Source organism: Henckelia pumila, chromosome 4 (genome assembly GCF_033568475.1).
Source record: "Henckelia pumila isolate YLH828 chromosome 4, ASM3356847v2, whole genome shotgun sequence".
Lineage (NCBI taxonomy): Eukaryota > Viridiplantae > Streptophyta > Magnoliopsida > Lamiales > Gesneriaceae > Henckelia > Henckelia pumila.
Genome location: NC_133123.1, coordinates 9,954,664 through 9,982,381, shown reverse-complemented (window position 1 = coordinate 9,982,381; position 27,718 = coordinate 9,954,664). Strand labels below are relative to the sequence as shown.

The window sequence follows — 27,718 nt, the reverse complement described above, 5'->3', positions numbered from 1 at the left end:
ATTTTATTTAAAATATGATTTATAATCTCAATCTAAAATTTAGAGGATATTTGCATGGGAAAATATTGTTTTTACTCCATTAATTTGCCTATATTTTGTTTTGGTACATTAATTTTTCAAAATTTGATTTTGATATACTAAATTTTAATTTTCAGTTGCATTTGTGTTGGCTTGACATTGACACACGTCATCCGAAAAACATGAGTAAAAAATCCTTGCACATCCCATTTTCATCTATTATACCAATTAGTAAAATTTTATAATTTATTCACTCAAACCAGGATATAGTGCATTAGCGGAATAATAACAATAATAATATCATAATTAATAATTAATAAAAATTTGAAACCCCAGCTAAAAAATTATACGAAGTACATACTCACGTTTGAAAATGTCAAGGCAACTAGCAATACATACACCATAAAGAACACATACAATCCAAAACAAGCCTCCGCCTTTGCTGCTCAAAAGAATGCAGATCCATCTTCGTTTTTCAGGATTTCAATCCTCAAGAATGGAAACACTCTTCGTCTCCCCAACTTGCAAGAATCTCTCCCGGACCGCGCATTTCTTCCCCCTCAAATCGCGTCGAAAATATCCTTAAACATCAAAGAAATCGCCAGATTGTTCCCTGGATCCACCATCAATGCAGCCACAAAAGGAACCATTGAAAACACACTCTCTTATTGCGACGCAGCCGCCATCAAAGGTGAAGTAAAAAGTTGTCCGAAATCTTTAGAAGAAATGATTGACTTCTCCAAGTCGGCTCTAGGTGGGAAAAGATTAATATCCTTAACATCCAAGACCACACGAGGATCAAACACTCAACTCACTATCAACAACGTCAAAAAATTCAATACCGATAAAATCGTGGCGTGCCACGAGGCTTATCATCGCTTTGCAGCTTAATTATTTCTGCCATTCATTGCCCTCCACTAGCTTGTACTCGGTGGATTTAGTCGAGCCGAAGAACGGAGCTCCGGTGAATACCCTTGTTGCTGTATGTCACATGGATACTTCACTTTGGCCGGAAAATCATGTTGCGTTTAAGATACTGAAACTAAGGCCTGGAGAAGGCGAGGCGTGCCACTGGTTCACCCAACTCGATCTTGCATGGATACTCGGCTCTGAATCCATTTGATCATGAATGAAAATCCATATATGTTTTAAGTGTTGTAGTAAAAGTAACGTCGTACGTACGTATTATGAGAGGGGAGCTTATCCACTCATCCGTGGTCGTTATCTTTCAATGTGCACTCGCAGTAGTGTGCTTATCAACTCTGTTTTAATTATATATGTGCATGTAAGCCAAGTGCATGGTTGCACGAAGTTTGTGATTAATATTATTGTGTATTATAATTAAATTGTGTGTTTTCTGGTAAGTGGAAATTGAACTGCTTATTTGCCTGATCATGATGTCTGTGAGTCTAATCGTTGTAATATTTAATTCTGCATTTTAAACTTTCATTAATTAATTGCTCCTCAAGTACTATTATTTATTTATAACTAGCGATATATCATAATTCATAACCTGATCATCGATTCATCACATTGTTTGATTATGCTCACGTCTCCTTAATATATATTCAAGATTCATGAAGATTTTTGTTTTAAATTAACCATCACATGATCACTAAAAAACAGGGCCCGAAACCAAGCGCATTTTTGTTGTACGTAGTAAATTAAATGCATATGGAGGGAACTATATACGTAGGTTTCACATGTCATTCACACTACAAAAAAAACTTTGAGTTTAGCCACGGCCAAAACCATGGCTAAATTGCTTTAGCCACGATTTTTGAAACCGTGGTTAAATCCACCGTTGTTAAATTTAGCCACGGTTTAAAATCGTGGCTAAATTTAACCACGATTTTTTGTGGATAAATTAGCAACGGAATTAAAAAAACTGTTGCTAAATTAGCCACGGTTTTTTAAAAAACCGTGGTTGAAATAGCCACGGTTATAAAAAAAACCGTGGTTAATATAGCCACGGTTTGGCATTAAACCGTGGCTAAGTTAGCCACGAAATTAAAAAAACCGTGGCTAAATTAATCACCGTTTAGAAAAAACCGTGGCTAAATTAGCCATGGAAATAAAAAAATCGTGGCTAATCTAAATTAGCCACGGAAGATCAAATTCATAAAAACTAATGAAAATGTGTATTAAAGATAAAAATATCTCCCAAAACACATAAAATCAAACAAAGAAAAAATAAAACTAATCTCACAACAAACACTAAAACTAATCAAAATTATATAGTTTAACATTTAAAAATCTAAATACATAGCTAAAACAACATGCCCATAACCTTATTGTGTGAATGAGATAAAGCAACAATACCTTTTTAGATAAAATGATATGAGCAATTCCTATATTTCATAATCATTAGTTTAATTTCATTCAAAATTTCCAAATAAAATGATAACCGGGAATTCCTAAAATCCATGGCATGCACTAAAATGTATTAAATAAACTCATCCTAAAAATTCCAAAACGCGACAAAATGAAGAAGAAAACTACTACATTCTAGCTTCAATTAGAATACAAGAGAACTAACTTGTGCGCCAACAGTAGTATCCAAAAATACATAATGCAAAGTCAGTCTAAAAAAAGAAATGTAGCGGTTAAGCTTTCAGAAATGTAAAGGTTAAGACAAAACTTAAAATGTAAAGATGTACCGAAAACTTGAAATTATAATATCCTCGAAATATACCTTGAAATCGTCCGACAGTATAACCTACAACATAAACGACATTAATACATCAATATAGTATCATAAATGAGTTGAAAATGAATTAAATTCAAAGCGTTTGATACTCATTTTCAGGTATCCTACAGTACCTCACAAAAATGGACAGCAACCAAGCTGAAACAAGCCTAAAAACATTGAAGAACGAAACTAGAAAAGCTGGATCTAAATTGGTAGCTGTTGATGACGGTTGACGGTGGTAGCTCGCGGGAACATTTCCAAACACTGTTGAAATGAGCTAAAAAGGCTGAAACTGTTTCAGAATATTCAAATACCATAAACATAATTCTAATCAATTTCAAGGCAATGCTAAATGGTTTTGAATCCACACTTAAAAAGATTAAGGTACACAACAATACTGTAGAGTAAAATTTTCAAAAAATATTGTAGACCTGAGAATGGGCACCTACGGCATGAAGATGTGTTAAAAAAAGAGTATCAAACATGCTCAAGCATGCATGTGTGCAGAGAACACTAGTAGAATTGTGGGTTTTTACTTCGCCAATTTTTACTTCAGCATTTATTAATTACGAAGTAATATGTAACAATCAACTTCGGTAATAACACTGGCGAAGTAAACACACATATTTTACTTCAGAGTTTATAAAATCCGGGCTTCACTAATAATTTTGATTAACATTTTACTTCGGCATATTATATTTAATGAAGTAAAATGGTAAAAAGAAAAATTAAATTTAAAAATGCCGAAGTAAAAATATGTCCGGAAGATGGACTTCTGCCTTTCACCTTCATTTTCTTCAAACTTTTTCTCACTTGTACCGTAAAAAAATCCACCGCGCGATGCCCTTTCTTCTTCAACCCTAGCCATTCCCGTCGGCTTCTTCCCCGCTCATTTTTGTCATCAATTCCGTCTGCACAAGTTCGGAGACAGATAGCTCAACCACCCTTTACCCATCTTATACCTTGTTTACCCCGATTGTGGCTTGTAATGGACGAATCGAGATCCAAATTTTTGTCGGAACCATAGTCGATCGTGAGGCTGTGGGCTGTTCTTCTTTGTTTCTTCTGGTGATTTCACTCCGATTTTTGGTTTTTATCGTTGTGCAGCTGTAATTCAAAGCTTAGAATATATCTGAGTCATGCCCAATGTTTTCCAATTGAACCAGCTGCAATCTGGTCTTTTCTGGTGATTTTGATGGTTTTGATCCTCGTGATATTGAATTTGGGAATTTTGAACAAATTTATCTTTTTACTGAGTATACTAAATTCGGGAATTTTGAGTTATTTCTTATTTTTTCTTCTTTTTGGTGTTTGCTTGTCTATGTGTGAATAAAGGCTACGTGAATGATGACTCTTGCATCCAAAGGTGCAAAATTCATGAAGGAAAATTTTGATTTTGTTATCATTGTTACTTTCAAGTTAATATTTTTGAATAAAATCTCTAAATATTTTAGTCACTTGTGATTGTGGGGGTGGTTTACAAGAATTTATCAGCACTTCATAACATGTGATGTGTTACAATTTCTATCTATTTTACTTATATTTCCGATTCATTATTAGCATACTTAGTGTTGCTGGGATGTGCTTTTATGGATATGGCAATTAAGATCCTGGCCTTTTCCAAGGTATGGAACATTATTCGTATCTGTTTTGTGGAGATTCAGGGAGAAAAATGCGAGACATATTGTTCCTAAGATGATCTAGTACTGTTGGTGTTCTTGTTTTTGGATGCAGCAATCACAGATACGAACACAAAGGACAGTTTAAACCAACCAGTCGGGGAAGGAAGCATAGTAAGATTAACTAAGAGTCACATTGCTGCACAGGATTGTATGATATTTTCCAAGAAAGTGTGCGTTTTCGTTCTTCCTCCGTACATTTTATTCTTTAGTATTGTGTTCTAATTATTTTCACAATGGTAAAACATGAGTAGATTAGAGGGAAAGGGAATGGAAATTGAAACTGAAGGATTTGACAGAGTACTTCCATCTTCCTATCAGTGTGACATCTAAGGAAATGAATGTATGAACATCTGCCATAAAAAAAGATATACCGTAGGAAGGCTTATCACGATGGCCTCACAGAAAGGTTCTTTTTTCTATATTTTAATTTTTGGAAATGTATGTGTATCTTAAGCTTGTTTTCTCAATGTTTTTATGATTGTATCAGTGTATTTTGGTGGTGAATTTTTGCGTGACGACTGCAGATAATGAGTATCAAGAGTCAAATATCGAAGAAAAAGAAGAGTTTGAATTCGGGTGATGCGGAGGAAAATGAGCGTGCTTTGGAGCAGATACATGAGCTTGAGCAAGTACTTGAACTTTTTTGTGGAGAAAACGTTGGCTGATATATTTTTTGCTGGCATATATACTGATTTTTCTACAAATAAGTTATCTTTTATGAATGAATGTTAAATAAATGAGAAGAGGTAAAGACAAGAAGTTATTTTTGAAATAATAAACATGCACGATAGGAGTTGGGTTGATTTGCTTGATGTTAAATTATGTGTCATGCGACAATGTTTTTTTTTATTATTATTTAATATTTTTTGATTGATAATTAAATGGTTACCAATTGATTCTATTTCATATTCAACATAATTTATACAATAGTTGGATCAAATTCGCATGATAATTTTAATCCAACGAATATGATAAATATGGATATGCATTAATTTTTATTGCAATGTTGCACTCTTTACAAAAACATTTAGGGGTACAAAATGATTTTTATCTTCCAGATGCTCGAATTCTTAACAATTTCACCCTTTTTATTTTTCATAATTTTTGTATCTTCCTCCATTAAAAACTTGCACTTTGTTTGATTTGGATAGGGTAAAGTGATTAACAGTTGAGGTGCTGGAAGTTGTGGAACTTGCATAGTGGAGGTAACACACCAAGCTTCATATGATTTTATTGCTAAGTTTGTCAGGCGATTTCCGAGTAGAGATATTCCTTTACAAACTGTGATTGGTTCTCGGGCTGTGGATACTCTTGTTCGTACAATTGTATATTTACTTTTTACTAATCGAAATGATGCTATATATCAGTGAACTGTTGTAAAGTTCTTGTTTGCTCGTCTTATTTTATTTTACCAAATCTGAGAGAAAGAGAGTGTTTGGGCAAAATATGGAATTCCAGGTCCTTGTTCATGGTGATGGTTTCACCACTTTCATTTTAAATAGTCCAGGATTATTTTCTTGTTGCTCAATGGGTTATGCTAATGGAGTAGTTAGCTCTCAAGGGAGACAACCTTTGGTTTCCTTCGGGGTGATATCATATGTCCAGTATGCTGAAATACCTGATGGCCGCTCATTCTTTGGCGTTCCACACTATTACAGGCATAACTTGCTTGTTTTGCAAAGAGAAACAAACAATGGAATGAACAACAGCTGAAGTTTGTGATTAATTTTGGTGATATTGTTGACGGCTTCTGCCCAAAGGACCAGTCTCTAACTGCTATCAATACAATTTTCAACGAGTTTAGTAATTGTGCTCTTTACTCTTTCTGATGAAAGATAGTAGAAAATGTTTTTTTAAATAAAATTAGTATTTTTCTGATTGCTTCAGCTCAATTGGTTAATTTTCATAGAGGGAATTGATTCCTGCTTTTGGAGTATCATTTCAGGCGACACCGTAAAAAAAATTGAAGGAGAATGAGTACAAGTACAGCTGGGGGAATGTTACTGTGAAGCTTGCTGAAACCTATGGATTTTGCTGGGGAGTTATGCGAGCTGTACATATTGCATACGAAGCTAGAAAGCAGTTCCCCAACAAGAATAATGAAATGTAACTCTCGAGCTTAGAGCTTTTACATCAAATGTTATTCATAGTTTACATGTATTGTTTTAGCCAGGGTGAATCAGGTGATAATCGATTGCATATGCTATATTTGACTGTTTTCCAGTATAGAAAAAGCAGTTTAATTAGAAAGTTCGTCCCTTGGGCCACATAATAATGTGATGAAATATTATTTGAACATGGATTGTTTGAGATTGTAGAATTTATATAGGTTAATATTGTTTGCAGTGTAACTGATAGAGAAGTGATATACTTAAAGAGTCATAATGATTTTCCAGAAAATAAATGTGAAGCCTGGCATCTACTTTCATCATTAGACCCTCATTGTCATCCTTCTTTGATTCTTTACTTAACATGTCCAAATGCACTGATTAATGATTCAGTGAGGAAATTAACCATCCATGTATTCTCTTGTTAATTAAATATGGATAATAAAGTTGAGGAAATTTTGAGAACATAGCTCCAATTATACCTTTTTGCTTGTTGAAGGTTTAGCATATATTTCCTCAGAAAAAATATTCACGATTCTTCTTTATGATATGCTTTGATTTATTATTGTTCTAAGCTGCTGCCATTGGGATTTACAGGATTAATCAACAATCGATATTACAATCAATCTCAATATGACCAAGTCAGAAGTAAATGGAGCGAATTCGTCTACTCCTATGTCGGTGCCTAAATGGGTAGTGTACGTTTAGATAAACTTGTTTATATTGTGGATTTATAGGATATATTTGTGGAAACATTTTTTGTTTTGCGGATACATTTTTAGGCTTTATACGTGATTTGTGGATTTGTGAATATTTATCATTTTTTGTATGGATGGATGATTTTATGAATCTAATTAATCATTTTTAGTTTTAGATATTGTGTTATTGTTGTTGTCTATTACTTGTATACTATAAATAAAATGGTGAATAATATATATAACAAAAACACTTCGGAAAATTTAATTTGCGGTGAAGTAGAAGAAAATATCTACTTCGCCATATTTAAAATTAGTGAAGTCGTTCGTAGCAATTACTTCGGTAATTGAAATTTGCCGCAGTCTTATATGATGAATTACTTCAATATTAAAAATCTGAAGAAGTAAAATGACATTTTACTTCACTACAATTAAAAAATTGTGAAGTTGTATATTTATTTTACTTCGATAATTGTATAATGTGTGAAGTAATAGATGATTAAATACTTCGTTATACGAATTTGATGAAGTAATATACGTGTTTTTTACTTCGGTAGTGGTCCAATTTCGAACCGATTTGGGTTTTTTGGACCGTGCAAAGACTTCGGTAATTATCGATCTATTACTTCGGTTTTAATGCGAATTTAAAAATACCCTTTTACTTTACGTGCATCTACTTCGGTACTAATATGTTTATTACTTCAGTTAATATCTGAAGTAATAGGCAGAAATTCTACTAGTGGAAGCAAAAAATATAAAAAGGAGCAAAGAAGTGGAGTTGTAAATCAAATTGCAACTTCATAACGATAAACTAAATTCATTCAAGACATACTATAATTAGAGTACATTCGGAATTCCAGAATACATGTGCACATTACTGCAATCATTCACTAGTAAAGTACATCAATTGTTAATTTACTTGAATGCTAGACTTAAGCAAATAATGGAAATACACTTAAAACATAGTTACTATCGATCACTCAGTTGTAACTAATGGGATTGGTATTCGGCCCATTAGTTGCAAACCAACATTTAAAATTCTCTACCCAACTACAAAAAATACACTGCATACTTGCCACCATTTATACAAAAACAATGATGCATACATGCCACAATAATAAAGATGGAATCGAGGAAAATAAAATCTAGAAAAAAACATTATTTAATTGGAATAAGTCGACAATTTATGAATATATGAATCTGATGAAATTCTAATTGTCGGCTATCTTTGGAGGCTAAGTGTAAAGGAGAAATAAATAAATTGATACCCTTTTGATAGAACTTACAAACAGATGTATTGGATATCAGAAACTTGAAACTAAATGAAGCAAACATTTATGCAAGTATTTGAAGAAGCACTATTATTAATATAAGATAAATTCACGTGAGTTCTCCAGTTATAAAGATTGTGTTCCCAAACCCTTTATACCAAAGAAAAGCAAAGCTATTTTCACATCTCATGCTTTCTTCCAACCGTCTTATCTCTTTAACCCTGAGGCAAAAAATTCTCATTAATAATGTACAACTATGAGCTTCATGGAAAGAAATGAAGTAGAAGATAATTCATGCCCACTAAGGTAGTAGAGATGCCCACAGGCCACAGAGAAAAGCAAAAATAATTCCACATCTCATGCTTCACTACTTGTTCAGATCAACTTTAACACATAACATATGCCACCAATTATGTTTATGTTTCGGTAGTTGGGAAAAAACTAGCAGTAGCATTTAGTACAATAAACTTCTACAAAATTAGAAAATTCCTATCCGAGAGAATTCTACTGTAACATATCACTTTCATGACATTCTTAAAAAAAATCAACCACATTTTAAATAAACTTCTTCTGCCGAGATCAATAGTCAAGAATAATTCAATTTTCAGTAAGGAGAACGGAAATCAGAAACAATATGTGAATATCAATAATGAACACAACGTGAAGCTAGTAATAAACGAGGAAGGTTGATGTTTGACCTTTGTGTTGTCTCCGAAGGCGACACCGAGATGTTCAGATCACCCACAACATAAAGTTTGATGTAATGAACATAATGTGAAGCTAACTATATAACCTGACTTGTATGATGTAAATACAAACCAACATAATAAACATTATACCAATATGAACACCAAACATGGAAATTTAAATTTCATTAGTTTTATTTCACGGTTCAATAATATCAAAGTTCATGAATTTTCCACTAAGAGCGTGGCTACTTTGATCCAAGGAATACCTGAAGCTTCAAATTGAACTCTGCTTATTAATCTACCGATGTTGTATGTTGACGCTGACTAATCAGTTTTGATGAGTTTATCATAATATCAGATTCTATTAATTTAATTTAATTGAAATACAGAAACTAACAAGTTTTTTTTTTTTTTTTTTTTACATAAATGATTCTAGTAAAAAGTCAGCAAATATAGAATAATTTATTTATTAAAAAAAACAAAAAATTTGTTGGGAGTTGAGTGAATGTGAGTCCACTCAACCGATATTCTCAACTTCTGAATATAAAGAAACTTAAATAAGTGCGAAAATATATAGCTCAAATACATCAGTGGTACTAAGCAAACTTAAATCACGGATAACAAGAGTAAATATAAAGTTAATAAGCATATTGATGCGGCGAAATAATTATCCCCCTAATCAACAAGTCAATTAAGAAGTCGTACATTCTCCTAATCTTCTGCTTCCTCGGTCACCTGTAGAGGGTGAAATATCTCCTGATCTCCTACTCCTTTGGTCACCTGAATAATTCCTACGATTTCTTTTTGGATTGTCACCTAATTCACGAACACACGTTAGAGGTGACGGGTAGTCACCCGACGATAATCCTCCGATGCTCAAGTCAGCAATCAGCTCCACACAAAAACAGGAGAACATAGATCTTTTGTAAGCCAAAGAGTCTTACCTGAAATTGAGAGTTTGAGTGATATTTATAGACCACATTGAATTAAATTACACATTAACCCTCCAAGACCTTAAAAATTGACAATTAACCCTATTAAGGTTTAAAAATAAAAATTAACCCTTCAGGACTCCCAATTCCCAAATTAAGAATTAGTCTTTAAAAATGCGATTCTCGCAAATTGATTTACTTAATTTATTTATATATTTTAAGTATATTAAAAATATTCTCGCAAATTGATTCTCGCAAAGTATATTAAAAATCGAGTATGTGTTGAATAAAAATTCGTGATAATCATGTGATGCATATAATGATAATCATAATTAAATAATTATGTATATCATATCACATTATTATAAGTTCGGTGTCATAAACATCCTTTTATATAATAATATGAGATTATACGAATATGGTTAATATATAAATACACAATAATATATATCATATCACGTTATTATAAGGTCAGTGTCATAGACAACCTTTTATATAATAACATGAAATTATATATTAATACAGTTAGTATATATACATAATAAATATATATCATATCACGTTATTATAAGGTCAGTGTCATAGACAGCCTTTTATATAATAACATAAAATTATATATTAATATAGTTAGTATATATATATATATATATATAGATATATATCATATCACGTTATTATAAGGTCAGTGTCACAGACAACCTTTTATATAATAACATAAAATTATATATTAATATATATACATAAAAAATATATAAACAATAAAATAAATATACTTACTTGTTGAATATTTTTTTTCTTCTCTTTGTGTTTTGGAGCGTCGGAAATTATAGAGATTCTTCGAGCGATCGTGCTGATAACGTGTTGTGAAAAGTAAAAATTTATGGTACAAAACTCAAAATATATCAAACACTACACTTTATAATATTTTTCTCTCAACTCAATTGTTTCATCACAAATAAAGACCTATTTATAGATCCACATTTGAGATTAGTCCAAAAATTAATATATTATCATCTACATCATCACACACTAATTTTCAATATTTTACAACTCAATATTCAATATTCAATAATAATAAAATAATATATTTTCAACAGGTCATATATATATATATATATATATATATAATATTAATATTGGTTTTTTTTGGCCGCCCACACTGGGCCCATGCTAGCTCCACCCATGCATGTAATCTCGAGTCCATTAAGGAATGTACTAGCTAGTCAATTGATATCATCAATAGTCTCAATGGTCATACTTCGTCGTGATCTTATGACAAGTGAGTTAAAATTAGTCACATGCAGCCAACAACATCTTCCTTGCATATATAGCTGCATGCAATCAATACATTCTATATGGATGATATAGTCGTCGCAATAATTTGAGCGAAAAATGTTAACAGGATGTAATACGAATTTTGAACAAGTCAACAACAATAACATCAGCAACAATGAACAAGTCGAGGCGAGATAATCTCTCTATCCGCAAGACGAAATTGCCCGTTAACCGTGCTCAACGTTGGCGGCAATCGTCTCTAAGATACAACGACTATACAATCGAGATATAGCAGCACAACAAATATCTCGATCTTCGTCGAACGAAAATATGTGTCAACTCTTGACTTTGTGAGAGAGAGGGAAGAATATACAGAGAAATCAGAAATCAATCGTTTCATGTTATCTCGTATATATCTATATGTTTCTCTGCGTTATATATATCATAAATATCAACTGAGTTCCCAAAGAACACGTCTGAAGGCCTAGAGATGTAACCCATGACAGAAAAAACCCAAAAGAAACGCAACTTTTCAGAGCACAGAAGGCGCGCTCGAGCGGTAATATTTGACCGCTCGGGCGGCCACCTTTTCTGAAGCCTACTGCCTTGGCAGGCGAGGGCTGCGCTCGGTCGGTAGTTTCTAACCGCTCGGGCGCACTAACAAAAATAATAAATATTAAATATTATTTTGTAACCAAATTTTATCCAAAAAAAAAATAATAGGATCATAAGACCTCGCCACGCCACGCCACGCCGGCCGCGCGCGTGTTTGTTGCATCGATTAGTATCTTGCCCATTTGCAAAACATCGGTGCCCTAAGGGCCCAATCCCATAATCCAAAGTTGGATTATATAAGGTGAACAATACATTGAAGTTGTTCCAATGTGAGACAAACCAAAACAAGTTTTTCCTCCAATTTATTCACCAAATTTGAATTTATTTCAACAATTGGGGACAAGCCTTTCAAGCCCATTTCTTCCACAATTTTTTTCACAATTAATTCAATTAATTATTTTTCAACAGAAAATTCATCGGAGAAAATTACAATTGGCCGCTTAGATCGAGTTATTTGAATTCGAAAAAACGATGGATATATATATATATATATATATTAAAAAAACATTTTTTATGAATTTAAAATCCATTGTATCGATAGCCAGAGTAAACTAGAATGATCCATCTTCAATCTTCATGCATGGACCATGTCTATCACCAAAATGTTTGGTCACGTACTATTCAGCAGGCGGAAACATACGTTGGACATGTGCATTTTGTTCTGCAAATTGTCGTATTGGTTAATTATGTGGAGCAACTTGAAACTAGAGATATGCATGATATATGTCGGCACCACACAAAATTCAAACATTAATTTCGGGTGTTTTTGGATCCTTCTGAAAAATAATTTCATCATCTTGTTTTTGCCATAAAGTACTCGAATCTTATCAGCAAACATAATATTGTTGGCAGAGGATTCTGATCGTCGAAATCGGGTTAGGACTAGGCGAATGTACTGGTTCAAATTATTTTAAATCGGATTTAGAGTTTGAGTTGTTTTCAGAAAGACTGATATTTAAATATCAATATATCTATACAATATAATAATACATAAACCATCTCTAATAATCATCTTGATCAAAATTAATTGATGAACAAAAAATACATGTAAGTACCATCTTTAAATTTTATTTTTCAATTCAAAAACATAAAAATATTTATTATTTTTGATGTAATATACACTATTAATGCATGCGAATTTTTGTGTGTGTAAATTACTAGTTTATTTTTAAATTAATCTAGGCATATCAAATTAATTAAGTGGATGACTGGAATTAATAAATTACTAAATTCTAACTTAACTAAAATGTTCGGCGGAGATTTACTTAGGAAATGAATCAAATTCAAAGAAAAATTAATAAATCACACAATGATACCGGAGTACTTAAGTATATGACACGTTTTAAACTTAGAGTAACATTCATGTAAGAGGGTTTCATTCGTGAAACGAGTCAACTCTACCCATATTTATAATAATAAGTAATACTTTTGACATAAAATGTAATATTTTTTAATGGATAACCTATATAATACATCCGTTTCAAAAAATGACCATTGAGACCGTCTCATAGGAGTTTTTGCCTTAAACTTAATCGTCTATTCAAAGTCTTGTATAAGATTACTGTCTCCCAATTTTTTAATACTCCATCTGTACCGATTACATTGTCTTCTTTTGTTTTTCACACAGATTAAGAAAAATTTATTGGAAAAGTAAATTTTTTATAAACTTTCTCTTTTATCTGGAGATGTCGATGCTACCCACAGGATAGTGCCATGTGGGTAGCGTGGCGGGTTTTGATTGGTCCAAATTAGTGGGCTCCACGTGGAACCCACTGATTTGGACCAATCGTGAGAGGACACGTCGCCCATAGGGTAGTACCCTATGTGCGGCATGTACAAAACCCTTTTATCCCTATTTAATGTATTAAAAAATGATTGCACAATTTTTAAAGTGTAGTTAATAGGGTATATTTGTAAAGAAGTGTGAAAAAATATTACTAAATATAGTATATGACAATATATTTATAACAAACAAAAAAAGAAATGTGGACATTATAATTGAGAGGAAGAGAATAATAACTTATCAAATAAGCCATTGGTCGACAAATCAGCTAAATAGAACCCAGCGGCCAGCTTCATGCTTGGAGATAGGGGTGGAAATTCGGGTACGGTACCCGACCCGACCCGATCAGGTATATTCCTGATTGGGTCGGGTGTTTTGTTTTAAATGTCGGGTTCGGATATAAAAATTCTATTAACTTGGTCATATTATAGGAAAATATTCAGTTGCGTATATAAATATTATAGGAAAATATCTTCTCAGCAAATTGAATTCTCACATTCATGCGGCTGATTCTTTTGAGAATGATTTGCCAAAATTTTGTTATATTCTTTTTATTTCACGAGATTAAAAAGTGATAATCATTTTGAGTGATTTTGGTGTTTTTTCATTTATTATCAACAAGTTTTCATTATTATGGTTTTTATTATTTTTTTGGTTTAAGACTGAAAAAATTTTCAATTATTGATTTATCTATGATCATAAGTACTTGATTATTATTATTTTTTGTTGTTTGAAATTGATGACATTTAGACAATGTGTAGGGTTATTTTAGTTCTTTTTAATTACTACATCTATATTTTGTTTTTTTTAAAAAGAGGGATAAGTCGGGTACCCGATTTTATTCGGATACCCGACTACATCGGGTCATGATTGGGTTTTTTTTCCCTACCCGATATGTCGGGTACCCGACAATTAACTACCCGAACCCGACAAAAACCGACCTGTGCCCACCCCTACTTGGAGAAACTCTTTGGGTTGTACAATTTCTCGTATTAATTAATGTTGAGAATGCAATCAAAGCGGCACGTTGAAAGATTAAAAAAAATATCATAGGTTAATATATATCAAATGATCTCAATTGATATGAAGTCTTTTTGGTAAATTCAAAAAAAATATTAGTTTTTGCATACGTTGTGTGCATATACATAATTTTTTTCAATACTCAAATTGTTTTTATGCCAACTAATGTAGCATTAATAATTTATTTGTATTGAATGATGAATACCTAATTTTAGGTCATAATATTTTAGCATTGAAATAATTTTATTATATATTGATATATTGAATATAAAATACGGAGTATATAATTATAATTTCTTTTGTTATTCGTTGAATATAATTAATAGATTTTAACATTTGATTTTTTCCTCACCAAATATTATTGATATAAATTTGGAAAATAATATTATTGATTTATTTACTTTAAATGTTTGTATCGCACGTCGAATAAAATTTAAAAATCATATAATTTGTAGTGAATCTAACTACGTACCTATCAAATTATGATACACATTTGTTTCATCCGAGAGAAATCTTTTGTAACAAATTGATTTAACAATGTCTGTTATGATATCTCATATTGAAATATTAAACTAATAAAGAGTTAGTTATAAAACCATGAGACAACCCCACCCAATATAGGCAAGCCTTTTGGGATGGACATCTCATGAGTTTATAACCTAACATTGGTGCTCTCGTTGAGAGCCGGCGTAGCGAAAAAGGGACCACCTAGGAAAGGGCTACCATCGGATCAATGTCGATAATTGAAAAAATTATAGGTCGGATTAAGGTGCATGGATGCATGCACTGAATACTGAAAGGTGTGTCAAAGCTACTTAGAGTAGGCCGCCCCCACCAAATAGGCATCCCTTTTGGGATAGACAGCTCATGAGTTTATAACCTAACAATCTCTCACACAATTAGCTAGTTCGTGTAACACATTACAATAAGTGATTGACGTGTAACACATAATGTAACATCAATTTTGGCTTCATTACCCGTGAACGTGGAAATATTTGGCCGCGCGCCATATGGGGCCGGTCCGCAACAGCTTAGATCAATTTTACTTCATAGCAAATTACAATCATTCATCAACCTCTCTCTATCTATAAATACACCAATTAGGGATGTTATATAATTTGTATGAAAAAGAGAATATAACACAAGTACTAGGAGATTTAATTCACAAAATTATATATATATAATGGGCCCTTCGTTTCCTACTTTCTTTGCTATGTTTTCCTTCCTTGCTTACACTTCAATTTCTACTACGACATCTCAATCCGCCCCTTTCTCATCGACCCAAATCAAATTCTGGCATGAAAACGTGCAAAACAAAATGCCAAGCCCCATCCTCAAGAAACTCTCGCCTCTCACCCACAATGACTGCGAATCTTACGCTAGCATGATCTCCGACGACGACTTCGGATTCTCCGCCGCGGATTCCAAGTTCTGCGCACTAGCGAAACTATCATGTAACGCCGCACTCGAACTTGCGTCGCAACGTCCCGAAGTGTACAATAGATATAGCAACAATCGAGCCTCGATCCTCGATCGTCCAAACAAGCTGGAAGATCCATTTTCGTTTTTCAGGATTTCACTCCTCAAGAATGGAAACACTCTTCGTCTCCCCAACTTGCAAGATTCTCTCCCAGACCGCGCATTTCTTCCCCCTCAAATCGCGTCGAAAATATCCTTAAACATCAAAGAGATCTCCAGATTGTTCCCTGGATCCACCATCCATGCAGCCACCAAAGAAACCATCGAAATCACACTCTCCTACTGCGACGCAGCCGCCATCAAAGGTGAAGTGAAAAGTTGTCCGAAATCTTTAGAAGAAATGATAGACTTCTCCAAATCGGCTCTAGGTGGGAAAAGATTAATATCCTTAACATCCAAGACCACACAAGGAATATCAAATACTCAACTCACTATCAAGAACGTGAAAAAATTCAATGCCGATAAAATCATAGCTTGCCACGAGTCTTATCTTCCTTTTGCAGCTTATTTTTGCCATTCTTTATCCTCCACGAGTCTGTATTCTGTGGATGTAGTCGAGCCGAAAAGTACCGGAGCTCCGGTGAATACCCTTGTTGCCATATGTCACATGGATACTTCACCATGGCCGGAGAATCACGTAGCCTTTAAGATACTCAAACTCAGGCCCGGACAAGGCGAGGCGTGCCACTGGTTCACCCAACTCGATCTTGCATGGATACTCCACACTGAATCCATGTGACCATCATGATGAAAATCTATGGTTTAAGATTATCCACTCTGTTTTTATATATCTCTATCTCACCGAATTAATATATATTAATTGTGTAGTAACTAGTAAGTTGTGTGTTTTCTGGTACGTACGCATGATTAATTATTTTACGTGATGATTTTGTTGACGACTTGACGAAATCATCGTAATTAATATTTAATTCTGCATTTTGAAACTCTCTTTAATTACTAAACTATTATTTATACTATAACATATGAGTTGCAATCGTATAAAATCATATAATATATTTAATATTATATGTTATGTATAAATATTATTTTTTTGATAATATATAAATTTATTTTTTTTATTTATAAAATAATATAAAATAAATTTAATTTTATTTATTATTTTATTTTATTTATAATGTTTAGTTTAGAAAAATATGAAAATTTGAAATATCAAAAAAAAAATATAAAAATATAAAAATAAAAATGTAATATTTATATCAAATAAGAGTAATTTCGGCAAACGAAATGAGGATATTTATGAAAAAGATTCTTTATATATAGGAAGAGATACAAACATACGTAATAAGACCTAAAAACCCAAGTGAATTAATCACAATTTGCAATATGGACTGAAGCGAGATGGGTACATTAAAAAAACATGCATAGTGATTATGAACCAAATTCATTTCAAAACATATATAGCAATTCCTCTACTTGCACACATATTTCTTTCATTTTATTATTTCATATATTGGATTGCATAATCTTATTTATGCTCAAAATTAATATCATAAATATATATGCTATGCGATGTAGCCAAAAATAGTTCGTACCTGACAGAATGCTTCCGCAAAATCCGAAGTATCAACAATCCATTTTATGATCGCAGTCACATCTCCGGTGGGTCACTAATCCAATGTTTTTTTTCGAAAAAAAAAAAAGGAAAATTCATCTTTTCAAATTGCATTTTAATCCTTCATTCTTTTTTTACAATTAAAGTATGACCTTTATATATAAATATAATCAATTCAAATTGTAATATTACGACCCTTCAGTACTTTTTTCCGTTTGGTAGCCTATATTATTAATATGTGTATAACTTATTCCATCAAATCTCACGTTCTTCTTATCATATTATTTATCCATCTATTAATTATTTATTTTACATCAATCAAATCGTCAATTATTTATTTTACATCAATCAAATTATTTAATTTAAATTACTATATTACCCCTTATAAATAATATTATTCATATTTTATTTATTTTTAAAAGGATAAAATGGTAATTTGTCATTTTTTAATATAAAATTTTATCAATCAAATCAATATATTATAATCCATCAATCAAATTAAATATTATATTCATTATCATTATTTATTTATTTTTTATTACATTATATTACTTATCTATATATTATTATATCACTCATGTTCAAATGCAAATAAAATTATGTGAACAAAGGCTATATGAATACGCAATGTACCAATGCACTAGTTTGAACAATGATTGAAGGTTGATACATTATTTTTTTTAAAAAAATATTAAATATATAGAGGCACAAGTTTGAACAATGATTAAGCGTGATACATTTTTTTAAAAAAATTAAATATCAATATCTTAAAATTTGGAAGCTAGGCCTAATTAGAAATATTGATAATATTATTGCTAAATTAATTTTTAAAAAATAAAGCAGATAAGATATGGTTATATATATATATATATATATAGCTAATTAATATATTATCTATTACTATTTAATAAAGTGGGAGAATATTATAGTAACTGTTTGGTACTTTTAAGTGATTTTTCAAAATTATCCTCCATCTAGTAAAGTAATTTGTAATTAAAAAATTCAAATGTGTCGATTTTTAAATTTTGAAAATTAATTCTCATGACAACGTTTTTAATTGTTTGAGGATACTTGTAAAAATAATAATAACAATTATTACATATATTTTTTTTTATAGTTTAATAATACATATATATATTAACAAACACATGCATTGCGTGTGCAAGTCGCTAGTATATATAGATTAAAGGCCTGTTTTCGGACCATATCAAAAATATTGTTATGAAAAAAAAATCATATTGGTACCAGAAATTTTGATATGGAAAAAAGTCTTTAATGATATCGTATAAATACCGAATTTTTTTTTCGATTATCTTTAATTTATGCAGGATAAATTAAATGTCATCTTTCCCATTAAGAATGCTTCTTCCCAAGGCCCCATGGCATTCATCATTACCTTCAGATCCTTAATCTCTTTGATGAAACATTCTTTTTAAAGTTGCATGCCCATGTATCTGATGCATCGATCTTCAGTAGAATCTCCCTAGCAGCTAGGTCATTTAGTTCTTAGGTAGTGTTTGAGAGAGCTTCTAACAATCACATCTCAATTTTTTGTTAACAAAATTTCAAGTTTTTGTTAATTACGTAAAAGCTGAGAAGTGCTTTTAAAAAGCTCTCACAAACACTACCTTAATTATAATTGCTTTTGTCAACATCTCCTCGTCGATTTTTCAGTTCCATGGTTCCACTGAGCTTGCCAAAATATATTTACACAAATTATATATTTACTGCCCGGGCGTGTCAGACATGATATATGTGTGCCAAACTATGGGTATATATAATGCAGAAAATCTGACTTCTGATTCAAGATATTGCGATCGAGCTCTGATTAATTTGATCGTTCGTTCCAATATTAATATATATCCTCGGTTAAGAGTTGGAAAAGCGAAATTAAATTCATCAATAGGTGTGATGAATTTGGAATAATAGGCTCAACAAATGACAATGCTATCAGTTTTTTTTCAATACAATCGAGAATGTACGTACATGAATTGAATTTAATACTAGAAACTTGGATTAACTCTTGTTGATGGTTGTAGGTGAGCCTCTTTTCTACTTGGTTAATTCCTTGAGTTTTATAGCTTGGTTCCTAGATATGATTCCCAACAGCTAATGCTTATCTGCAACGCGCGATAATTTTCAAAAAAATCATATCTCACAATCTAATCGTTGGATCGAGCTGAAATTTTAATTAGCTTCAAAACATCATAAACTACAGTCTGGACAGTGGAGATTGAATTTGAACCATTCTAGAGTCAAAAAATTATTTTTGGACCATGCTTTGTGATTCCTTCTTGCTTCAAAGTTCTTAAACTCTTTATTTTCTCCATCTTTGCCTACAACAAATCAAAAATTACGAAGAGTGATCCGAATGAAAGAAATATTAAATATCTAAGCATGAATGACTTTAAAAACACGAAATTGGGTAAACTAATGCAAAACAATGTAATAAAACACGTAAAAACGATATGTATTATGTGGATATATCCCAAACCCACTCTAACAACGACAATTAATTTTCCGTCGTCCCCACCAACGACAATTTCGTCCCCACCAACGGCAACCAATTTGTCGTGTACATAGGGGAAACTTGAAATAATTGAATCACATAATTGAATCCATTAAGAATTAAATGACATAAAAAAAACCTAAAATATAAGGCTCAATTTGAACGAATAATATTATGAAAAACATAAAATATAAGGCTCAATTTGAACAAATACTATCACAACGTTTTTTATTATTTATAATTGAAAAGAATTTAAAGTATGTATTTGACAATTTTTGTAAAAGGTTCATGAAAATGATTTTTAAAAAATTGTTCTGCAAATATAATTTTGAAAAAATAATTGAGAAATGTTTGTTGATATTTCTAAATAAAAAAACTCAGGTCGAACGAGCAAGGAAAAATGAGAAAAAAATAACATTACAATTAAAAGGATTTGTATAGAATGTTCACCGAGCACATATTTAATTATTTTAACTATAATTTTTTTATAAACTATTTATCCAAATACATATTTAATTAAGGAAACAACTTTTAAAACCTTGTATAATATTTTTGTAAAAAATACTTTATAAGAATTTTTCCAAACATAAATAATTCTTTCTAAATTTTATACACACACATCCCAACCAGGATATAGTGCAGTGGCGGAATAATAATATTAACAACAATAATAATTAATGAAAAATTGAAGTTTCTTGTCCACAAGGACATAGACGAGTTGGTAAGGTCTGAGATGACGTGGAAAGAGATTTTCCAGCGTTGCGGATTTGATTATCGTCTGGAGCATATTTCATGCTGAAATATTGTGGGGTATGATCTGGGGGTTGAGTCATGTTGCTCCCTCCTTCATGTCTCTGCCGCTCGTGCACATCCCTCGATTTAACCTCCGCATGAGCCAATGTACATTTGACTCATGTGGAATGGGGTATCCTTCGGGGTCAACCCTTTTAATAAGAAAAATTGAAGTTCCATCTCAATTTTTTTTTAAAATTTTTTTATTTCCAAAAATTGAAAAAAAAATAAAAGGAAAATTAGATATATTACCAGTAATGAGTCGCTTAAAATTGGGATAGGATATAAGGCCGGCCCCCAATAATTTTAGAACGAGCTAGACACGAAGATTATTTAATTTGCTATCTTAAAACAAAATCTCTTCATAAAAAATAATAACAATAATAAATCATACATCTATGCAATGTCCAATGAAGTGTCACATACCGTTGTTTTTCTTTTCTTTTTTTTTTTTCTCTTTATCTTTTTTAAAATTTTAATGGTGGTACAAAAATATCTATAGTGTTATTCACTGAAACTAGCAATACACAAATGACAAAAAACTAATAATTTAGGGAAACTTACTTTTTTTAGTTATGTATATTTGTCATTTTCCGATTTTGGTCATTTATATTTTCAGATTTCAGTTTTAGTCCGCTATTTTTATTTTTTTGGCTATTTTATTCTTTTTCTGATGTGACACTGATGTGACATCAATGCAGTATTGATGTGGAGCTGACGTGTATATTTTGCCACTTTGCGATTTTATTCATCTATATTTTCAGATTTCTGTTTTAATCTGTTATATCTTTGTTTTTTTTGGCTATTTTATTCTTTTTTCGGAAATGGTACTGATGTGACACTAATGCAGTGTTGATGTGAAGTAGATGTGTATAGTGCCACGTAATCATTTTGGAATAAAAAAGACTGAAATTACCAAAAATCGAAGTATGCAAGACTAAAATTGAAATATGAAAACATAAAGGATCGAAATCACAAAGTGACAAACATAAAAGACTAAAGTTACGTACCTACAGTTTTCTCAATAATTTACTAACCCCTACTTTCTAAACCTCTTCACCAAGTTCCATTCTTTAACTCATTTTTTTAATGGTAGTGAGAAGTAAATCATATCATTTCAGTTTTTTAAATCAAATATATCTAAAATAAAAGTATATATGCTTGTAATTAATTAAATACGTAGTATTAATGTGTTGTACATATGACACGTTCGTTGTTATGTTGCTGTTATTCTAGCAATGATGATTATTTTTACGTGAATGCTTGAATTTATGAAATTTTATTTTTCGAAAAAGAAAAAAGAAATATTGATCAACCTAGCTCCCCGGCCTCTATAAATACAATATGGTATGTTATGTTTGTAAATTAAAATACCACATATAATAAAGTTAGACTCGCTTAATTACACAACATTAATGGCCTGTTGGTTTACTGCTTTCTTTGCCCTGTTCCCCTTCCTTGTTTACACTGCTTTCAGCAATCACATTTCTACAACGTTATCTCCTCTTTTCTCTTCGACCCAAATCAAATTCTGGTCTGAAAATGTGCAGAACAATATGCCTTTGCCCATTCTCAAGAAACTCTCACCTTTGACCCAAAAAGATTGCGACTTTTATGCTAGCATGATCTCCAACGACGTTGGAATATTTTCTGCAGATGCCAACTTCTGTTCACTCGCAAAACTATCATGTACCTTTGCACTTGAAGATGTCACTTCTGTTGGATCCCTTGCGAGGTTCTTCTGGGCAGATGCCGCAACAAAAGTGTACGAATCTGCTGATGATGATGATCATCATCAAAAGAATGAAGAATATGATCCCTTTTCATTTTTCAGGATTTTAACCCTCAAGAATGGGAACTCGGTTCGTCTTCCGGCCAACTTACAAAAATCTCTCCCAGACCGCGCATTTCTTCCACCTCAAATCGCATCGAAAATATCCTTGAACATCAAAGAGATCTCCAGATTTTTCCCTGGATCCACCACTGAACCATTGAAAATACTCTTTTCTACTGCAACGCAGCCGCCATAAAAGGTGAAGTGAAAAGTTGTCCCAAATCTTTAGAAGAAATGATAGACTTCTCCAAGTCGGCTCTAGGTGGAAAAAGATTAATATCCTTAACATCCAAGACCACACAAGGAATATCAAACACTCAACTCACTATCAACAACGTCAAAAAATTCAATACCGACAAAATCGTGGCGTGCCACGAAGCTTATCTTCCTTTTGCAGCTTATTTTTGTCATTCTTTATCCTCCACGAGTCTGTATTCTGTTGAGCTAGTCGAGCCGAAAACCGGAGCTCCGATCAACACCCTTCTTGCCATATGTCACATGGATACTTCACCTTGGCCGGAAAATCATGTTGCGTTTAAGATACTGAAACTAAGGCCTGGAGAAGGCGAGGCGTGCCACTGGTTCACCCAACTCGATCTTGCATGGATACTCGGCACTGAATCCATTTGATTACCATAAAAATCTATGTTTTATATGTAAGCTAAGTGGTAATTGCATGCACGAAGTTTGGGTTTTAATTAATATTATTGTGCAAATTAAAGTAATAATGTTTGTTGTAACTTGTAATTAAGTTATGTCGTGTGTTTTTTGGTAAGTGGAAATTGAATTGCTTATTTACCTGATGATGTATGTTGATAATGTGATGCAGTCGTTTTACTATATCTTTAAGAAAAATCTTATATGTACGTACACGGTGTAGTTGTCATTCATCACAAAATTTTCTGAATAAAAAAGTCTTTCTATTAATTAGTGAGAAAAAAACTTTCTTTATTCTTTTATAAAATATTGTGCATGAACGTCTTTTTTAGGAAAAATAAATTTTTTGGTTTAGTAACTTTACTTCATTTGGATTTTGGTCCATTAAATTTTTCGATGTAAGTTTTGGTATACTAACTTTACATTTTAAGTGTTTTTTGGTCCAGCGTACTTGTCATCTTTTGATTGGTTCACATCATTATTTTGGACTAATAAAAAATTGTCACGTATGCAGTTGCACAAAAAAACACTGAAAATGCAAAGTTAGTGTACCAAAACCCACATCGAAAAAGTTAATGGACCAAAACCAAAACATGAACAAGTTAATGGACCAAAAAACTTGTTTACCTTTTTTTTCTACTATCTACAACAATAGTTTTAAAGAGCGTTGTGGATTAAAAAATATTGTCTTTTAAAAAAATAAAAAATATATAAAAAGATTGAATCTAACCCTAAACGGCTAAACCTCAACCCTCCGCCCCTTTCTACCTCTACTTAAACCCCAACCCTTCGCTCCTTTCTGCATCTATTTACTCAGCCGTTGTGTCGCCTCTCCATAGGGATGTAAACGAGCCGAGCCGAGCCAAACTTTTGAATGTTCAAGATCGGTTCATTTATAATCGAGCCGAGCCCGAGCTTATTTAACGAATATATTCATGGCTCACGAGCTTATTCGAGCTTTTATCGAGCCTAAACGAGCTTAATATATTTAAACTATAAATTTAAATATTTATTAAATTAATTAAAAACTAAATTATATATTTGAAAAAAATATAATATTATTATTATAATTTGTAATTTTACTCTAATAAATTAATTTTTATAGATTTTTCAAAAATTTTCATAAGTAAAGTGTAAATTTATAAATTAAATATCAATACTATTATTTTTTCGTCTAAGAGATGACTTACGAGCTTGTTAACGAGCTAACGGGCCTGTTAACGAGCATATTCACGAGCTAACGAGCCGAATATTGTAAAGCTCGAGCTTGGTTCGTTTGCCTTAACGAGCCTCATTAAACGAGCTCGAACGAGCTTTTAACGAGCCGAGCCCGAATAGCTCGCGAACTGTTCGGCTCATTTACATCCTACCTCTCCAGATCTGAAGGAAACCCCAACACTTAGCCCCTTCTCCTTACCCAGTCGCTGTGTCGCCTCTCCAGATCTGAAGTGTAACGACCCACTGTATCAAGAAGGGTCTTTTCAGCGTGCTTATGTCCACACTCACACGCACCCTGAGAAACTTTCCAGAGGTCACCCATCCTATAATTACCCCAAGTCAAGCACGCTTAACTTTGGAGTTCTTATGTGATTAGCTCCCGAAAAGAAGATGCACCTTCTTGATATGAGCAGTACATATGAAAATCTTTTAAGCCCTCCTCAACTATGTAGTCCCATACCTACACAGTCTCAGAATCCCCTCTCATTCCGGCACGGGATCGGTTCATTCATGTCTCCCTCCGCCTAGAAGCCTACCAGGAGCCGCTCATTGTCCGTGTAACCTCTTGGCACCGGCGATCACTCCCTGCCTTTTCAGCCCCGGGCGTCACATTTGTAACGTTCGGAAATTTGCTACGTAAATCCGCATGCATAACTAGGAGATTTAATAATTTTAAAATAATGTGAAAATGTGTTAAATTAATTTTATATGTTATTATGTGAATTATGTGATTTATTGTCATGTTTTAAATATTGTTTCGGCATTTAAATCGGTATGATGTTATTTATGAATTTATTTGAGAAAGTTTATTTTATGATCGCGTAGGCGGGACCGTGGACGGACGAGATGTTAGTTTTCACCCAAAATATTTTATGAGATTTTTAGGAGCCTTAAAATATTATTTTAAGGTAAGATTTTAAGAAAATTATGGTATTTATATATATGTATATTTATATGTCCGTTTTTACCCAAAATAAGTCATTTTAATGACTTTTATTAAGCTTTAAAAATCTCATTAATAATAATTTCTGGATTTACTTAGTTTTATCAAATTAGAATGTATTTTAAATTTTAAAATTAGAGTATTTAATTATCCTAATTATGATCTATTAATTATTTAACCTAGATTATCCTAAATATTATACCCTAAATCCCTCCCAAACCCACGCCTCACCTCTTAGCCGCCTCCATCACCCTCTTCTCCATCATTTTCAAGTTCCATCAGAGTTTTCCCAGCCTCATAGCCGATCTTTGAAGGTTTTTGGATTATTTTGAAGATCCATTCGTCCCGGCGAGCCCGATACGCGTCGTTTACGTCGTTTCGTCTAAATAATTATCAAGGCACGTCTCGAATCCATTCTTGGCCACCATTTAAATCATATTACAAAGATTTTATGCTTACAAGATCTGATATTGCATGTGTTATGATCTAGAAAAGAAAACATTAAAGTTCATGCATGTTCCTCACGTTTTTGCACTTCATGGCTCGGTTTTGCACTATTTCTGGACATGGCTTGGTTCCAACCGCTGGTTGATCATTCATGGGTCTAGGTGGGTTCATAGGGGTCGGTTTAGGCAAGGTGGTTCACGGCTAGAAGGGCTGGAACCAAGGGAAAAGGAGCTGGGACAGCAGCTAGGCGGGCAGAGGGAGCTGTCTGGTTTATGGTCCTTGGCTGAGCCATGCAAGGCTTGGCTCAGGCCAGGCCTGGTCCGAGGGATGCCTTTGGACCCTGGGGTGGTCCAGGTGCCGGAGCTCTGGACTTTGGTGGCCGGAGCTGGTCGGAACATGCAAAGTATCATGGGCTGTCCAGAAAAGGGGCCTGCGCAGCTTGCATGGGGTTTAGGGGCCTTGGCCGAGCCATGCAAGGCTTGGCTCAAGCCAGGCCTGGTCCAGGGGTTGCACCTAGACCCTGGGGTGGTCCAGGGGTCGGAGCTCCGGCCATGGGTGGCCGGAGCTGGTAAGAAAGTTAAGGGGAGTAAGGGTTGCTCCATGGGAGGGGCTGCGTGGGGTTTCTTGGGATTCAGGGGCTGTGGCCGAGCCAAGCAGGGATTGGCTCGAGCCAGGCCCCAGGCTGGGGTTGCACCTGGACCCTGGGGTGGTCCTGGTGCCGGATCTTCGGCCGGTGGTGGCCGGAGCAAGGTTTTAAGGGGCTAAGGCGGCAGCTGCCGCAAGGGGGTTTGAGAATAGGTTAGAGTCGGGTTCGATGGTTTCAAGTGAGTCGGGCTCGGGTCTTTGGGTCCGAGTCCGGGTTGGGTCAAGTCTTGATGGGTCAAAATATTTTTAGTCCGGGTCTAGATTTTATTATTTGGGCTTAAGTCTCTTATTTTAATTAATTAATTAAGTGTTTAAGTTAGTAATTTATGGGTTGGACTCGATTAAATTAATTAATTAGACTAATTTAATGGGCTTTAATAATTTTTGAGGTGAGCCCACTAATTTGTCATGGACCGTGTGATCCATGAGAATTATTGGGTCAAGCTGTGTCGGGTTTAATAATTTTATCGGTCTAATTTATAAGTTAATGATTAGTTAATAATTTTATTAATTCAACTTTAAGTTAATAAGTTGATGAGCCTAAATTATGTTTTAAGTGAGCCCATTAGTTTCTCATGGGCCTGGGGGCCCATGAAGCTAATTGGGTCAGGTCAGATTGGGCTTTTGGGTTTTTGAGCCAGTCTAGGAATTTTTGAGTTTAAGTCTAGTGGTCAGCAGCTCGAACAAGTCCTTGGAAAAATAAATGTCCGTAAATATATATTTAATTCATGCATGCATTTTTATTAGATATATAAGTATGATTTTTAAGAAAATAAATTAAATATATATTTACGGACAAATTTTCATGAAATAAAGAAATAAATGAGATTTTTTTTAAGTT

General features: G+C 33.1%; 4 protein-coding genes and 1 long non-coding RNA gene across 5 annotated transcripts; all 5 read left to right on the top strand.

The window, feature by feature from the left end:
- Positions 1-391: 391 nt before the first annotated feature.
- Positions 392-909, top strand: LOC140860467 (polygalacturonase-1 non-catalytic subunit beta-like). Its single transcript, XM_073263475.1, has 2 exons — positions 392-399; positions 498-909. The coding sequence occupies exons 1-2, from the start codon at positions 392-394 to the stop codon at positions 907-909; spliced, it is 420 nt and encodes a 139-aa protein (XP_073119576.1).
- A 5,180-nt stretch (positions 910-6,089) lies between these two features.
- On the top strand, positions 6,090-7,354 carry LOC140894369 (uncharacterized). Its single transcript, XR_012153802.1, has 3 exons — positions 6,090-6,190; positions 6,338-6,498; positions 7,098-7,354. It is a non-coding gene; the product is annotated as an uncharacterized lncRNA (long non-coding RNA).
- An 8,561-nt stretch (positions 7,355-15,915) lies between these two features.
- Positions 15,916-17,195, top strand: LOC140866488 (polygalacturonase-1 non-catalytic subunit beta-like). Its single transcript, XM_073271487.1, has one exon. The coding sequence runs from the start codon at positions 15,964-15,966 to the stop codon at positions 16,996-16,998; it is 1,035 nt and encodes a 344-aa protein (XP_073127588.1). The 5' UTR covers positions 15,916-15,963; the 3' UTR covers positions 16,999-17,195.
- Positions 17,196-22,548: 5,353 nt separating this feature from the next.
- LOC140860465 (BURP domain-containing protein 16-like) lies at positions 22,549-23,163 on the top strand. The gene has a single exon (XM_073263474.1). The coding sequence runs from the start codon at positions 22,549-22,551 to the stop codon at positions 23,161-23,163; it is 615 nt and encodes a 204-aa protein (XP_073119575.1).
- Positions 23,164-23,201: 38 nt separating this feature from the next.
- Positions 23,202-23,597, top strand: LOC140860464 (polygalacturonase 1 beta-like protein 1). The gene has a single exon (XM_073263473.1). The coding sequence runs from the start codon at positions 23,202-23,204 to the stop codon at positions 23,595-23,597; it is 396 nt and encodes a 131-aa protein (XP_073119574.1).
- The last annotated feature ends 4,121 nt before the right edge of the window (positions 23,598-27,718 follow it).

Excerpts from the sequence above, each read along its gene's own strand:
- LOC140860465 (XM_073263474.1), top strand. The coding sequence starts at position 22,549 with ATGGCCTGTTGGTTTACTGCTTTCTTTGCCCTGTTCCCCTTCCTTGTT.
- LOC140860464 (XM_073263473.1), top strand. The coding sequence starts at position 23,202 with ATGATAGACTTCTCCAAGTCGGCTCTAGGTGGAAAAAGATTAATATCC.
- LOC140866488 (XM_073271487.1), top strand. The coding sequence starts at position 15,964 with ATGGGCCCTTCGTTTCCTACTTTCTTTGCTATGTTTTCCTTCCTTGCT.